The sequence below is a fragment of the Arvicanthis niloticus genome, chromosome 4 (assembly GCF_011762505.2).
Source record: "Arvicanthis niloticus isolate mArvNil1 chromosome 4, mArvNil1.pat.X, whole genome shotgun sequence".
Classification (NCBI taxonomy): Eukaryota; Metazoa; Chordata; class Mammalia; order Rodentia; family Muridae; genus Arvicanthis; species Arvicanthis niloticus.
In genome coordinates this window covers 42,282,816-42,296,176 of record NC_047661.1, presented here as the reverse complement: position 1 = coordinate 42,296,176, position 13,361 = coordinate 42,282,816, and the positions used below count along the sequence as shown (strand labels likewise).

General features: G+C 39.2%; 2 protein-coding genes across 18 annotated transcripts in view; one reads left to right on the top strand and one right to left on the bottom strand.

The window, feature by feature from the left end:
* Igsf10 (immunoglobulin superfamily member 10) overlaps positions 1–9,249 on the top strand; it is a 28,926-nt gene extending 19,677 nt beyond the window's left edge. For all 4 annotated transcript variants that reach the window (XM_034500458.2, XM_034500459.2, XM_076932418.1 and 1 more), the window contains one exon: positions 6,846–9,249. In XM_034500458.2, coding sequence (XP_034356349.1) covers positions 6,846–8,754 — 1,909 coding nt within the window. In that variant the 3' untranslated portion in view covers positions 8,755–9,249. The remainder of the gene's footprint in view (positions 1–6,845) is intronic.
* Med12l (mediator complex subunit 12L) overlaps positions 8,801–13,361 on the bottom strand; it is a 290,187-nt gene continuing 285,626 nt past the window's right edge. For all 14 annotated transcript variants that reach the window (XM_076932420.1, XM_076932432.1, XM_076932433.1 and 11 more), the window contains one exon: positions 8,801–12,514. In XM_076932420.1, the coding sequence (XP_076788535.1) occupies positions 12,462–12,514 (53 nt within the window). In that variant the 3' untranslated portion in view covers positions 8,801–12,461. The remainder of the gene's footprint in view (positions 12,515–13,361) is intronic.

The following is a 13,361-nucleotide window of genomic DNA, read 5'->3' as shown; positions in this document are numbered from 1 at the left end:
ATCCACATGCTTACATGTATTTTCTCCCCTGTATATGTTCCCATCTTGACATTCAGTATCTTCACTACTTCCCTTATCAGCTTTATAGTGTTTTCTAAATACTAGTGTTCTCTCTCTCTCTCTCTCTCTCTCTCTCTCTCTCTCTCTGTGTGTGTGTCTCTCTGTCTCTCTGTCTCTCTGTCTCTCTGTCTCTCTGTCTCTCTGTCTCTCACACACACACACACACAGAATTGCTGCAGCTACTCTGACTCTTTGCAGCTCTGTATGAATTATAGAATTGCTTTATTGACCTCTTGGAAGAAAGCGATTGGAATTTTGATGGGGTTTTCATTGAAAGAACAAGTTAACAATTCTTTTGGCCTTGAGTAAGAACAGTGAAAATAGAAACAGTTTTGTTTCAACCTAAGACACACTTTTTGTCTTTTCTGGTCCGGTGTGATATTTATGTTAGATTTTTCATATACAGGGTTTAATGTTTTGAGATATGTTCCCTCAGTATCGACTTGTTGATTTATTATAAAAGGACACTGAGCCTTACCAAGAGCTTTTCTTGCATCTGTAAAGATAATTATATGACTTTGTCTTTAATCGTGTTGTATTAAGCTTATTGATTTGCAAATGTTAAACCATCCCAGCATTCCTGGGATTAACTCTAACTGATCATGTTCTATGAACATATTGAAATGCTGAATTAAATTTACTTGAATTTCATTGAGAAAATTTGCATTTGTGTTCACCATGGGTGTGGATTTTTATATTGTTTTGTTTTGGTTTAGAATGACAAAAATGTTGCACCTTTAAAAATATATTGCCAGAGTTCCTGGCATCCTATGTATACTTTCAGAAGAAATAGAGGTAACTCTTTATATATTCATATAAACCATAGGTACAGCTGTAAGATACTAGAATTTTTATTAGCTGGAAGACTTTTCATTACTGCTGCAACGTATCATTACTGTTTCTATTTTTTGATCAGTTTTAGTAGGCCATATGCTTCCAGAAACTTGCTCAGTACTTTGAAAATTCTTGTCATTTTGCCATATACTTTTTCAGAGTAGTTTTAAAATAATCTTTTGTGTTTCTGTAGCATCAGGGTTCTCTAGAGGAACAGAATGAGTAGAATAAATATACACTGAACAGAAATACGATTGGCTTATACCACCAGGTCTGGGGAGTTCAACAATGGCTGTCTTCACTTTGGAAATGCTAAGAGCCAGTAGCTGCACTGTCCCTGAAGCTAAGTGTCAGTAACCCTTGTCTGGCACTGAAGGCTTGGTCTTCACTTCAATTTGTCAGACCAAGGAAGCTGACTTCTGATGTCAGCAAAAGCAGTTGCAGCACAGTAGATGAGCTCACCAACAAGAAACAGAGCAAGTAGGTCAAAGGGCTTCAACACTCTTGCTTTGGACCTTCTTTTTCTATCAATAATTTATTCCATTTTTTATACACAGCATTATATCATATGGGTATACCATAGTTTAAAACGCTTTGTTAATATATAATGATTTTCCAAAGAAACAGGATTTACTGTAACACTTCCATACATGCACACAGAACATACAAATCCTATGAATCTATGCTTCTGTCCCCAACTATCTTTCCCCCTGCCACACTTTCAGCCTCTAGTAATGACACCACTACTTTAGAATGGGTTTAGTTGTTTCCGTATATACTTATCGATACTTATCGACTTGTATCTGGCTATTCGACCTAACACCCTCTATTTCTATCCATTTTGCTACAAAATGATCATATTTCATTCTCATTATTTTTGTTTGTTTGGGTTTGTTTCTTTGTTTAAGACAGGGGTTTCATTTCTTTGTGTAGCCTTAGCTGTCCTTGACCTAGCTCTGCAGACCAGGCTGGCCTTGAACTCAGAGATCCAACTATCTTGGTTTGCCAAGTGCTGGGATTAAAGGCATGCACCACCACCACCTGGCTCATTCTCACTATATTTGAATAATATTCCATTGTGATACTACATCATGTTTCCTTTGTCTATTTTCTTGTTAATGGACACTTAGGCTGGTTTGTTTTTCACTTTAGCAAGAATAAATGACACATAAACAGAAACAGGCAGATATCTCTTTTGTGTGCTGACTTCATTTTCTTTGCATATAAAACCAAAAGTGACATCACTAGATTATACCTATTTTTAGCCTTTCAAGGGATCTCCATAGTGCCTTCCACAGCCTGTACTAATTTATACTCCAAACCAACAGTGGATGATTCCTTTCATTTCACATCTGTCAGCATATTTTAAAATTTTCTTTATTCATTTTTTTTTTTTTGGTAATAGTCAATCTAATTGGGGGGGGGAAGATGGTATTTAACTGTAGTTTTGATAATACGGCTGTGATGACTTATGTTGCTGCTGCTGCTGCTGGAAGACACTGTCTACATTTAGGTGTGTCTTTTCAATTAATCAACAAAATCTCTCCAGTCATGCTCAGATCCTAACCTAGACAACCAAGCTGATTCCTCATAGGTTTGCCTAGAGACTTATGTCTTGAGTGATTCTAGATCCTGTCAAGTTACAATATTAACTATTGTAAGTAGTTGTAATGTTTCCATTTTGATTTATGTGACTGTCCCCTTTTTTAAATTAATCTATGTAAAGGTTTTGATACAGTATTTATCCCTTTTTTAACCCGCAGATTTCATTGCCCTTTTGTAATTTGGGGTTTTTTTTTTTTCCCCTCTGTTACTTTTCCTTTAATTTGGGTTTTGTTTTGTTACCTACCCTAAGTCCTTGAAAATCCTGTGCTTGAAACCTTTTTTTTTTTTAAATTGCACATCTTGCTATAAATGTTTCTCAATACTGATTTTGCTGAATCATACAGGTTTTGATAGTCTGCTGCAATTTTAATGTTCTTAAAATTCTCTTTTAAGCTTTCGATTACCCTCTGTTCACTTAGTAGCATGTTATCTCATTCCCATTTACCTGCACGCCTTTTCATTCTTGTTGAATTTCATTTGTCTTAAAAGAAATACAACATAATTTCAATTTTTAAAATTTATTGAGACTTGACATATGAGGTGACCTAGAGAAGATTCCATGTGCTGATGAGACGAGTATGTGTTACACTGGTTAAATGACGTGTTCCAAAAATGTGTGTTAGATCGGTTTTCTCTATAGTGTGGTCAAACTCAAATGGTTCTTAGTTTTTATGTCCAATATAAAAATCAAATATTGACATTTCTGCTATCATTGCATTGAACTTAATTCTTTATATTTAATAATATTATAGATTATAATATCTAATATGTATATATACATATATAAAAATATATATTTAAATATATATATATAAATATATATTTAAATATATATATATATATATTACATCCAGGTGGTGCCATATCAAGTATCAAGTGTATATATTTATACCTGTTATATCATTTTTGTCCTGTTTTTTTCTTGTTGCTGTGACAAACACTATGACCAAAAACAATTCAGGGGAAGAGAGGGCTTATTTCAGCTCCCAGATTATAGAGAACATTGAGAGAACTCAGGGTTGGAACTCAAGGAAAACTCAAGGCTGGAACTTGAAGCAGGAACATGGGGACATGCTGCTTGCTGGCTCACTCACTGGATCATGTTCTGCTAGATTTCTTACACAGGTCAGGCCCAAATGCTTAGGGATGGTGTCAACTAGGGAGGGCTGGTATCCTCGTTACCAGTCAACACAACCTTCCACAGACACACACAGGCCAATGTAGTGTGTAAAAATCCATCAATTGAGACTCTCGGTTAATTTTTGGCCTTGTCAAGTTGACAGCTGAAGGAAAGACAATCTTGTTAAACTGATGTTTTGTCTCTTTTTGAAGTTTTTCACATCAAGGCTACTTGGAAGTTCCCAGCCCTCTCCTAAGCAGATAAGCCTTTTCTTATGCCACTGTTTTTCAAGTGTTGGTCAATAGGGGAATGTTACATATTGTAACATGGTTAGATCAGATTTGAGGCCTGTCACTTTCAATCATTTTTTAAGGTTACCTTTCTACTAATATCATTAACATTAGCCAAGAATTTGAATCAGAAGCAGGGTTGTTTTGATAAGGAGTCTGTGTTCTTAGAAGCCCCTAAGGTAATTGTGATGCACACTAAAATTTGATTCTGGGTCTCAAACTTAATGGCTCATAAGCAACCTGAGAATTTTTTCTAAGCACTGAGGTCAATGTGTCTGACCAGCTCTATTGAATCTGAATCTCTGTTAAGAGGAACCAAGTAATGTCTGTAAATCTGGTCCCATACAATGCTAACACAGTTTAAGGCAGGGACCGTCAAGAACACCAACATTTAGGGCTTTATGTCTGCTACACATAACCATCATGCCAGAAGCCCAATGCCTAGGCCAACCCCACATCACTTCTCAGACATTCTAGTCTTGAAGGATGAGCTCCAAGTACTGCAGACTATACAAGTTGAATTTTTAGTCATGCAGACAAATTTGAGAATAAAAGGTTTTAGAACACATTAGGAGATATTTCTAACAGGTGACAGTACGGCACCAGACAGGCTTTCCTATGACTTCAATAAGGTTCAATCTGAAGATTTCCTCTACAGGGTAGGAGAAATACTTGGAAAAAAATCTGTCTGAAGTAATTATTTTCTTCATTTGTGTATACGTTATCATAATTTTACCTTGGCTTCTTTCCAAGGAAATTCCTTCCACACTTGAGATAGACAAAAAGCATGCCCTTACTTCATCTCATTATTCTCTATGTAGCACTCTGCATCTGAAAATGACTGCTGCACTCTGCATCTGAAAATGACTGCTCACATGGGTATCAGTGAATCTCTGAGAAGTCCTGGGAAGGCTAGATGGCTATGAAGGTGCTTGCTGCTGTCCTGTCCTGAATGCTCTTAATCTCTTCAGTCCACATTGCAAACTTTTAAAATGTGTTCACTAGGAAGTTTGGGGGCTGATGTTCCACAACTGATGGGGGCCAAACCCTAGGCAGAGCCAGATGAACCTCCCAGAAGGAGGAGGAGGAAGGATTGTAGGAGCCACAGGCATCAATGATGCCAGGAGATCATGGCCCACCGAGTCAAAGAAGCAGGGCTCACAGAAACTGAGGCAACTAACGCAGACTCTGTATGGGTCTGGGCTAGGTCCTCTGTATATACTTTATGGCTGTATAGCTTCGTGTTCTCATAGGACTCCTAAAAGTGGGAGTGAGGTTGACTCTCTTACCTACATTTGGGTTCCTTTGCCTTCTGGGTTGCCATGTCCAGCTGTGATGTAAGGATTTGTACCTAGTCTTATTATATCTTGTTAGGCCATGCTCAGTGGATATCTCTAGGAGATATGTTCCCTGTCCCCCTCCTTCCCTCCCCTCTCTCTCTCTCTGGAAAGAGAAGGAGTTGATCTGTGGGAGAGGGGAGGCCAATAAGGCCTGGGAGTATCGGAGGGAGGGGGAAACTGCAGTCAGGACTTTAGTCTTTTAGACTGTAAATGTCTAAAAGAATAACTGTTTAAAAATAAGATGTTTTGGGGTCTACCAGATGGCTCGGCAGGTAAAGACACCCACTGATAGGACTGATGGCCCATGCATATGTGTACACACACACACACACACAAACGACGGAGAGTGGGAGGGGGAAGGGAGGGAGAGAGGATAACAATGTAGATTGATAAACTAGTTTCATTTGTCTGTTTACCTCTTGTTGTCAAAGGAGGGAAACACACTGGTGTTCTTAAGTACGTTCTTAGCACTAAAGCTAGGCTCTGCCACCTGGTGGCCACATGTGGTAATTACAGGCAATGAAGAGCAGTCCACAGTGCCCAAACCAATGTGGAAACCTTTTACAGCTGCCCAGGCAGCGTGTGATTCAGCTTCTAATTCATCCTAGACTGCTGTCCTCTGTAGTAGGCAGAGGAAAGATTGTTTCTAGTTAAGTAGCTTAAAAGTTGCTTCATTAATACACTTAAAAAGTATCACCAGGCATTAATTTAGCACATACCTATGAGTTGTTTTTCTTCATTAGCAAACAATGTTATGTGTATCCATTTGCTTGATATATAAAATGTCTTAAGAACTTGCTACTTCTAGCATCCCTCTCACCAATGAGCTTTCTTTAAAAACTGTATAAAGAAGGTTTGATTGAAGGCCATTTGGAAAATTGTATCGTCTTCAGCAAATTATGCTTTGTTACAAAGCTTTTTTAAGCAAATGGCTTAGATACCAATAAGTGACTTAGGTCCATAAAGCTAATGCTGAGTGGGGGGAGAGAGGGAGGAAGGGAGAGGTGGTGGACATGGTGATGAGCTTGATTGTGACAATTATTGTCATTTCATCTATGTGTCACAATTTCACACTAAATAACTTAACATGCACAACTGTGCCAGCTGGGTCTTAGTAAGGCTGAATGGGAGTAACATCATATAAATAAGGCCACTTCTACATTGTATGGTATTCTTTGAGTGTGTATAAATTGATGACAATGTTTAGTCTTCTCCTGTGTTTGTGCAATGTATGTACTTGTTCATGCTGGTGTGTGCATGTGTGGTGGCCAGAAGTAAATAAGCATCGGGGTCTTTCACAATCGCCTTCTACCTCACTCTTATGAGGGTCTCTCACTAAACCTAGAGCTCATCTCTTCAGCTACACTGGCTATCTAGCAAGCTCCAGAAAGCCACCTGTCTCCATACTGGGGATATGGATGTGCACCACGGTGCCTAATTCTTGTGTGGGCACTGGAGATCCAAATTCAGATCTTAAAATTGTGCAACAGGCAGCTTCCTGAGTGAGCCATCTCCTAAGTCCCACTTTTAGTCCCTGAAAAGGATAATTTGTGCCACTGCTGCCACTGCATTCTCATGTTTGTTTCCTCTCCTTAGAATGGGCAACCGAATCCATGTCTACCCAAATGGATCCTTGGTTATTGGATCAGTGACAGAAAAAGATGGCGGTGACTACTTATGTGTGGCAAGAAACAAAATGGGAGATGACCTGGTCCTGATGCATGTCCGCCTAAGACTGACACCTGCCAAAATTGAACACAAGCAGCATTTTAAGAAGCAAGTGCTCTATGGGAAAGACTTCCAAGTCGACTGCAAGGCTTCTGGCTCCCCTGTGCCTGAGGTGTCCTGGAGTTTGCCTGACGGGACAGTGGTCAACAGTGTAGCACAAGCTGATGATAGCGGCCACAGAACCAAGAGGTACACCCTTTTCCACAATGGAACCTTGTATTTCAACAAAGTTGGGATTGCAGAGGAAGGGGATTATATTTGCTCTGCCCAGAACACCTTAGGGAAAGATGAGATGAAAGTCCACCTAACAGTGTTAACAGCCACCCCACGGATAAGGCAAAGTCTCAAGAACAACATGAGGATCAAGGCTGGAGACACAGCTGTCCTTGACTGCGAGGTCACTGGGGAACCCAAGCCAAATGTATTCTGGTTGCTGCCTTCCAACAATGTCATTTCATTCTCCAATGACAGGTACACATTTCATGCCAATGGGACTTTGTCCATCCATAAAGTGAAACCACTTGACTCTGGGCAGTATGTATGTGTAGCTCAGAATCCTAGTGGGGATGACACTAAGACATACAAATTGGATATTGTCTCTAAACCGCCATTAATCAATGGTCTGTACTCAAACAAAACTGTTATTAAAGCCACAGCCATTCAGCACTCCAAAAAGCACTTCGACTGCAGAGCAGATGGGATCCCGTCTCCCCAGATCACGTGGATTATGCCAGACAATATTTTCGTCAAGGCTCCATACTACGGAAGCAGAATCACCGTCCATCAAAATGGAACCTTGGAAATTAGGAACATCAGGCTTTCTGATTCTGCAGATTTCACCTGTGTGGTTCGGAACGAAGGAGGAGAGAGTGTGTTGGTGGTGCAGTTAGAAGTACTGGAAATGCTGAGAAGACCAACATTCAGAAACCCATTCAACGAAAAAGTAGTTGCCCAGGCTGGCAAGTCTGTAGCACTGAACTGCTCTGTGGATGGGAATCCGCCACCTGAAATTATCTGGATTTTACCTGATGGCACACAATTTGCGAATAGGCCACGAAATTCCCCATATGTGATGGCAAGCAATGGTTCTCTCATCCTTTACAAAGCAACTCGGAGTAAGTCAGGAAAGTATCGCTGTACAGCAAGAAATAAGGTTGGCTATATCGAGAAACTCTTCCTGTTAGAAATTGGGCAGAAGCCAGTCATTCTGACATATGAACTAGGGGTGGTAAAGAGTGTCAGTGGGGAATCGTTATCACTGCATTGTGTGTCTGATGGGATCCCTAAGCCAAATGTCAAATGGACTACACCAGGTGGCCATGTAATTGACAGACCTCAAGTCAATGGAAAATACATATTGCATGAAAATGGCACATTGGTCATCAAAGAAACGACAGCTCATGACAGAGGGAATTATATCTGTAAGGCTGAAAACAGTGTTGGTCATGCAGTTATTAGTGTCCCTGTAATGATTGTGGCCTACCCTCCCCGAATTATAAACTACCCACCCAGGAGCATGCTCAGGAGGACAGGAGAAGCAATGCAGCTCCACTGTGTGGCCTTGGGAGTCCCCAAGCCAAAAATCACCTGGGAGACACCAGGCCACTCCCTGCTCTCAATGGCAACAGCAAGAAAACCCCACAGAAGTGAGATGCTTTCCCCACAAGGTACGCTGGTCATTCAGAATCTCCAAACCTCAGATTCTGGAGTCTACCAATGCAGGGCACAGAACCTACTTGGTACTGATTATGCAACAACTTACATTCAGGTACTCTGACAGGGAGGGAGAAACTAAAATTGAACAAAAGCCAACATCTGCAGAGTTTATTTTTTGGAAGAAGTTTAATCAAAGGCAGCCGTAGGCATGTAAATGAATCTGAATACATTTACAGTATTAAATTTACAATGGACATGCAATGAGACTTGTAAATAAATGCACTGTGAACTGATACCGAGTTTCTATGGATTTCAAAGCAAACTCTTATAACTTAAGGCACTTTGATTTTGCCAACAAATAACAACAAACATTAAGGGAAAATGATCCATTACAAATTAACAAATGGCTAATGCACCTGAATTTTCAGTAAAAAGACCTTTCTCTCGCTAACAGTTGCCAGCTGCCTCGTGTCTGTTTTCTACCAATGTTACAAACAAAGCACACAGAATGAATGGAGACAACGTGGAGGACTAAGTTTGCCTTCTGTGTTAATCTCAATGTACAACTATTTTGTCACTGGTTTATAAACATTTTGATAAAACCTTCAGAAAACAAGCACAGAACTGATTTGATTATGATTTTTAGTTTACCATTTGTTCACACTGAAAGTTCGCATTGTTTTAATACCTGCATTAAAAACAAAACAAAACACGCAGGCTAGCTTTTCTCCATGTAAAGGGTAGCCTAATGCTCACACATTGGGAAGTGCAAAGTGTGTTTCACATCTGTCCACACCTCTCTTGTCCTGGAATGCTTTACAGGTACAATGAAACTTCTTTATAACTTTAAAACCTAGCTCAGGCACCCATGGTTTAGAGCCATTCTTAAGAAACATTTTCTAAGGAGGAATCCCTCTCCAAGAGTCTAGATGACTGCTTTTATATAATGAAGTTTCACCGTATTTAAATTTTGGATCTTATTTTTATAATTTACCGTACTAATATTACATGTTTAATTTAACCAAATATATGTGAGGGTACCATATGATTTACCTCTTTTATTCTAAAGGCTTGGATTTTATAGAATAATTTCTCTGACTTGTGTCCAAATTTCATCTATTTATAAATTGTAGGCGCCTTGTAAATAAAAAAGCAAAAGTCATTCAGTCAGCTCGGAATACTAAGACTTTGTTAGCTTGTGCCAGTCATTTGGGACTTGACTTCACTGGGTCTGCATAATGCCTACTTTCTTTTGGCCCCTACCTCAGACATGAGCTGAGTACAGTTAATATTTGTACTGTATGTGTGCCAGAGGTCAAATGATACCCACTGTAGAGTAATCTCCCTCTACTTTTGGATGAAAAAAGATACATAAAACAAGAAATGCCACACTCTAAGGAATCGGCTAACAATATAACACGTGTTAAGGGGTTCTTATAGCCAGAAATGGTAAGTAGACCCAATTCCATTAATTTTCAAGATCTGTTTCTTTAATTTCTTATCTGTAACCCACCCGGCAATGGATAAGGTTCTGCAATAGAGCTTTTCCTTAGGACAATTTTAATGCCAACCACATGCATTAGCTATGTGAAAGAAAAAAAAATCCTCTCAGAATGCAGAATTAAGTGGCAGTAAATATAATAACTAAATTTAAAATTCCAGTTGCTTTCCTTTGAATGCACAGGGAAAAATAGCTCTAGGTTTTTCCTCATCCCCCACAGCATCTCAGAACTAGAGGAGAACTTTAGCAAGATTTACCTTCCTCATCTTAACAAACAAAACAACGACAACAAAATAACCATAGCCTTCAATGTGCAAAATGATTAATAAATTAACTTCTGCAAACTGTAAAGTGCATACAAATGCTATGCAATGCTAACACTCATTCTGCTGTCTACAATACTGAGCTACAAAAATATAAGGTTCAAACTGAAACTGGAGTTTTAACCATCGACAACCATTGAATAAAGACCAGAGAGGACAGGACATGACCCATTCACTAGGCACAACATTCACACTTTGGTGGGTTTGCAAATGCAGTCAACTGGTATATTACCTTGGGGTGTGTCGGGGGGAATAGCTTTGTGAATTTTAAGAATGACTCTGGAGAGGAAAGTAAAGCAGACATACGGGACCACTGAAATGTACTGCACTGTCTGAGAACAGAGAGAATGTGAGCTCAGGGGAAAGAATGGTCTTTAATGTTTGGCAAAGTCTTTTCCAGCCCAGAGTAAACACAAAACAATCAGGCTGGAGGGGGGTATTTCACAGTGTACAAAGCAGTTCACATGATGTCACCATGGCAAAGTAAGCAAACATGGATCTGAGGTCATTTGAATGAGTCAAACTTTGCAATGGGTAACTCACCTAGGAAGATATAAATTATTTCTAATAATGATCTGCGAAAGAAATCCTCTGAAATTGTACTAGCTACATTTTAAAAAAGTAGTTCTACAGGGTTTGCTCTTCATAGACAATCTATTCACAGTATGCTTGACTACATTACATGTGAAATCATACGGCAAAAAGAAAGTGAACCCAACAAAGAACAGGGAAAGATCCCTACATGTCTTCAAATGCCCTGCAATCTTCACATTCAAAATTGTATGCATCTAATTCTAAAAAAATATTATACGGAATACTCTTAAGTTACACAAACTGATAATAATTTACTGTATTTTTTTCACTCTAATAGGAGCAAATTACCACATACTTGAACAAAGTTAAAATAGTTACTATTTCTTTATAATAAATTTGATGTATAATTTACTTTACTTGTGCTTTTTGCACCAGTTTATAAATACAGTATAAGCAATACACAACCAAGACTGACACCAACATTAATAATTAAATTCAAAATTGTAAATACTTACCATACAAAATTAACAGCAAGTATACCTTTGATGACTACCAGAACCCTCTGGACTGTGGGGCCAGATTCTCTGGAAACCATGTTAAGTCTGAGCACTGTGGAATCTAAGGCCAGCTGTGAGATTTTTTTTTTTTCTCAAGTTGGCATGAAGTTCTGAAGAACCTAAACTGGACAGTTTTTTTTTTTTTTTTTTTCACCAAAACTGGCAGTAAGTAAATGAACTGATTCCACCGTGGTTCTTCTGGCCTCCCGTGGTTATGTGTTGTACCTTCTTGAAGAATCTGGGTAAAGATTTTGCCACTGGGAACATATTTGAGGGCAGCTGCTTCTAAGAGGCTCCCACAGATCTCAGGGTGGCTCTTGCAGAAGCCCTGAAGAAGTGGAAGTACTAAGCAACAATCTGTTTCAGCACCTTTAGACCACAACAAAAGCGAAGCAAAGTCCTTCATAAATGCGAACGAAGTTCATAAAGTGCTTATGAAATGATCAACATTTCAAATTAAAGTGATGCTAACAAATGTTCACCCCACCACCACGGTCGAGTGAAAAGCGAGTGTGTCCACTCCCGTGAGACCTGCAAGATCTTTCAAATCAGTAGTTTGGTCCACCACGGGTTAGGGAAAAAAAAAATCATTAGTGAATACATAAATATTTAAACCTACCATAATTCATTCTTTATGTAAATATGAGATAAAAAAGCACCAGTTTCAAAAGGTCTGCTACCACACTATCTGGAGTAGTAGGCCTGCATGATCCACATTTTAAAACCTACTTTAAATACGACAAAAACCAAACCACGACTCCTTTACTTATTTAAATACCTCTGCATGAAAAGTAGCATAAAATATAGGAAAACATAAATAAACCAAAGACCAAGGGAGACTTCTTATGATGACTACTAAATCTGATTTTCTGGTTTTCAGTGCAAACAAAAACTTCATGTCTTCTTTTTTCATTCAAAAGTGTGAAGGGTGTGCACAGGGAGTCACTCCTTGCTGTGGCTGGTTACCTAAGAGGAAAGCAAACGAGTAAGTTACCGATGTGAATTGGCACTGCAGCTAACTCTGGTGGGCCTCTTAGTAACAGCCTCAGGAATGGGAGAACAGACCAACTGGCTAGACCCTGGGGTTAATAACCATGTCATGTGACTAAATGTATTCCGTAGAGGGGCCAAGTCTATGTGAGAATCTCACAGTGACCAACGCAATGCCTTGGGCTTAGAGAGATGGATTGAAGGTGCCCACAAGCTGTGCTCCAGCTCTGTGGACAGCAGAGCAAGTGGACATGCTCTTGAGACAAGCGTGCAATGCAGGCCTCCTCAGTGCTGATTTATAAACACTATAAAGCAAATCTCTGCCTTCAGGTTATATTCTCTGCAAGAATTTTAACTCTAAAATATCATCGTGTGCCAGTGTTTTAATCACAGATTATTTAATAGAGTATAACTTCTAAACAACAGCTAGGAAAAACCTGATCTTCCTTCACGTTGCCAAAGTTAAGCCAGGCTACGTGAAAGCACACACATGTATTTCACGTTTGGGGATTAAAGAAAAACCTCAGGTAAGTGTTCATCGAACATGGTGATGTGTTACATAAAGACACAGACGAGTATACATTGTATGTTACAGACCAAAAAAAAGGAAAAAAAAAAAAACAAAAACAAAATGAAATAAAGAAGAATTAAGATATTAAGTATGACTGGAAGAGACACCAAGAAGTATAGCAGGGGGCGTTTCTCTCTTTCAAGAAAGCAACATGCAAAGCGGGCATGCAAAAAGTGCCTCCTCAGCCACAAAGAGATGCCACACCACTGTTTCACTCTGTAACTCAGAAACACTGAATCTGAAAGCCAAGGG